This window comes from Anarrhichthys ocellatus, unplaced genomic scaffold, assembly GCF_004355925.1.
Source record: "Anarrhichthys ocellatus isolate YVR2014 unplaced genomic scaffold, GSC_Weel_1.0 scaffold3177, whole genome shotgun sequence".
Lineage (NCBI taxonomy): Eukaryota > Metazoa > Chordata > Actinopteri > Perciformes > Anarhichadidae > Anarrhichthys > Anarrhichthys ocellatus.
In genome coordinates, this window is record NW_022283151.1 from 3,625 (window position 1) to 6,135 (window position 2,511).

The window sequence follows — 2,511 nt, forward strand, 5'->3', positions numbered from 1 at the left end:
TATATATATATATATATATATATATATATATGAACACAGGCCTTCTTTTAACCCCTCACTTTCTCCTCCCTATCTCAATGTAAAATATGTATCTTAACCCGTGATGTTGTCAATTCCAAAGACTGCTGCAGCCATTAAAAGGTTATTTACCATTCTTTCTTTATCTGCTAGAAACTATATTATCACAGTGGACTAGTGATAATAAAGGTCCTTCTGTTAAGGGTTGAACTGGTTCCTTGGTCAAATGGCCCCTTTCGGCCTTAATGCATGTTTCATTAATATTCTATATTCATATTTATATTTTTTATCTGAGATCAATGAACAAAGATCTCATAAATCTGGAAGTCAGGTGATTCTCATAAAGTGATGATCTTCTTGAAGGATTCAGATCCTTTACTTCAGTGAAGTAGGAGCAAGTTAAATATGAGCAGCAACATGTACATTCAGTCAGTAAAAGTCAACATACACGTGATGGATATTAATAGTTTCCATTATTAGCTTGAATGTGTTGGACCAATGATGAAATGTATTAAACCCACCTCTTTTGAAGTTAAACCTAAAAACATGAATCCTGGTTGTGCAGGAGTAGACGAACAGACCGTCATCGACATCCTGACCCGACGCAGCGGAGAGCAGCGGAGAGAGATCGCCTTTGAGTACGAACGCATCGCCAAGAAGGTTCGAACCTTTCTGCCTGAATCAGAACATGAAGACACACCTGCTGCTTCTTTCTGCTTTAGTGTCATTTCGTGGTTACAAAGACGTTCGTGTGTCCCGGTTTCAGGATCTGATGACGGCCCTGAAGGGGGCGCTGTCCGGTCCTCTAGAGGCTCTAATGTTGGGTCTGATGAAGACCACCGCTCAGTACGACGCCTCTGAGCTCAAAGCCTCCATGAAGGTCAGAGTCAGCAGAACTCAGTATACGAGTACAAGAGTACACAAGTACAGGAGGACAGTACTCAGTACTTTACTACAGTAAAACACACATGGTTTCATCTCTATCTTCCAAATATTACATTAAAAGTCAAACATGATGCACTGAATGAGTTAGCTGTATAGAAAGTTTGAAAGCATTTGAAGGTAGCTAACAGTAGAATCCTACAGATGCTAATCTACTTTGATACATCAGTATTTAATAATCAGATTCTCAGGGGCCGGTTTTCTTTGACCAATCAGATGTCTCTAAAAGAGCTTTGATCTGAGCTGCTGGTTGTGGTTCCAGGGACTGGGGACGGATGAGGAAACCCTGATCGAGATCGTCTGCTCCAGAAACAACAAAGAACTGGAGGAGATCAAGGAGGTTTACAAAGAGAGTACGTTTGGACAGAACCAGTACATCTGAAATGAAGAAGTTAAGAATTAAAGTGGTTAATTAGCAGCCGGAAGAAAATGACAAAACATCAGCAAAACTCTGTGTTTTTTAGCTAAGTTGTATCATCAGCTACATACAAAGCTAGTTGGTCTAAGGCTAACATTAGCTAATGGTCATATCTCTTTATTTGTCTCTGCAGTGTTTAAGAAGGAGGTGGACAAAGACGTAGCAGGAGACACATCGGGAGACTTCGCTAAACTGCTGCTGGCGCTGGTTCAGGTAGTTCAGATGCTAATGGTCACTCGTCGTCTTCCATTATCTGTGTTTAAGGCTCATTTGATTGGATGAGTTCTGTAAACGCTTCTCAATGCATCAAACATTTGACACAGAAGAGAATGTAAAATACTCTGATACTGATTTCTTAATACCTGGTATTAGTACTTTTACTGTAATAGTGTTTTTACAGTGTGGTATTAGCATGTATTTGTATATATATGGTACTATAATAACTTGATTTCATCGTTCTGAACCATTTTAAATGTTATTTTATTTGTCTCTGAGAACAATGACAACAACTGCAGCTCTAACAAACAGTTCTACTGAAGTTTCAACATTTTCAACAGTGACGTGATGTTTTCTTGATTTACAGACAAAGAGAGATGAACCCTCTAATGTGGTGGACTATGAGAAGATTGACGAGGACGCCAGAGTGAGTCGACCTGGATATAACTCCCAAAAGATAGTAGAAGACATTTTATAAAAAGCCCCAAATGCCACAATGCTGTCAAGCTTTTCTCATGTAGACACTCAGTAATCAATCAATTATATTAAATGAGCAATCCATCAATCAATAAAGCACAAGTGATCGGAAACGCTTCACTATTCCTTTGAACCTCAGTACCGTGGAGCGATTTTGACCGTGATCTTTTTGTTATGTGTGAACCTCTCAGTCTCTGTATGAAGCCGGGGTGAACAGGAAGGGAACCGACGTGAACACCTGGATCTCCATCATGGCTCAGGGGAGCATCCCTCACCTGCAGAAAGGTGAACTACACCTACAACACCACAGCACATTTAGACACAGATTCACCGGATTCTACCATCACCATATTTCATATTCATTTTATGTATAACACCAACGTTCTTTATGTTTAACACCAACGTTCTTTATGTATAACACCAACGTTCTTTATGTATAA

General features: G+C 39.6%; 1 protein-coding gene across 1 annotated transcript in view; it reads left to right on the plus strand.

Moving 5' to 3' along the window:
• LOC116378796 (annexin A2-A-like) overlaps positions 1 to 2,466 on the plus strand; it is a gene marked incomplete at its 5' end in the record, with an annotated part of 5,895 nt that extends 3,429 nt beyond the window's left edge. Inside the window, 6 exons of the mRNA XM_031840707.1 lie at positions 584 to 678; positions 785 to 898; positions 1,223 to 1,313; positions 1,512 to 1,591; positions 1,962 to 2,021; positions 2,263 to 2,466. Coding sequence (XP_031696567.1) covers positions 584 to 678; positions 785 to 898; positions 1,223 to 1,313; positions 1,512 to 1,591; positions 1,962 to 2,021; positions 2,263 to 2,445 — 623 coding nt within the window. The remainder of the gene's footprint in view (positions 1 to 583; positions 679 to 784; positions 899 to 1,222; positions 1,314 to 1,511; positions 1,592 to 1,961; positions 2,022 to 2,262) is intronic.
• Positions 2,467 to 2,511: the final 45 nt, after the last annotated feature.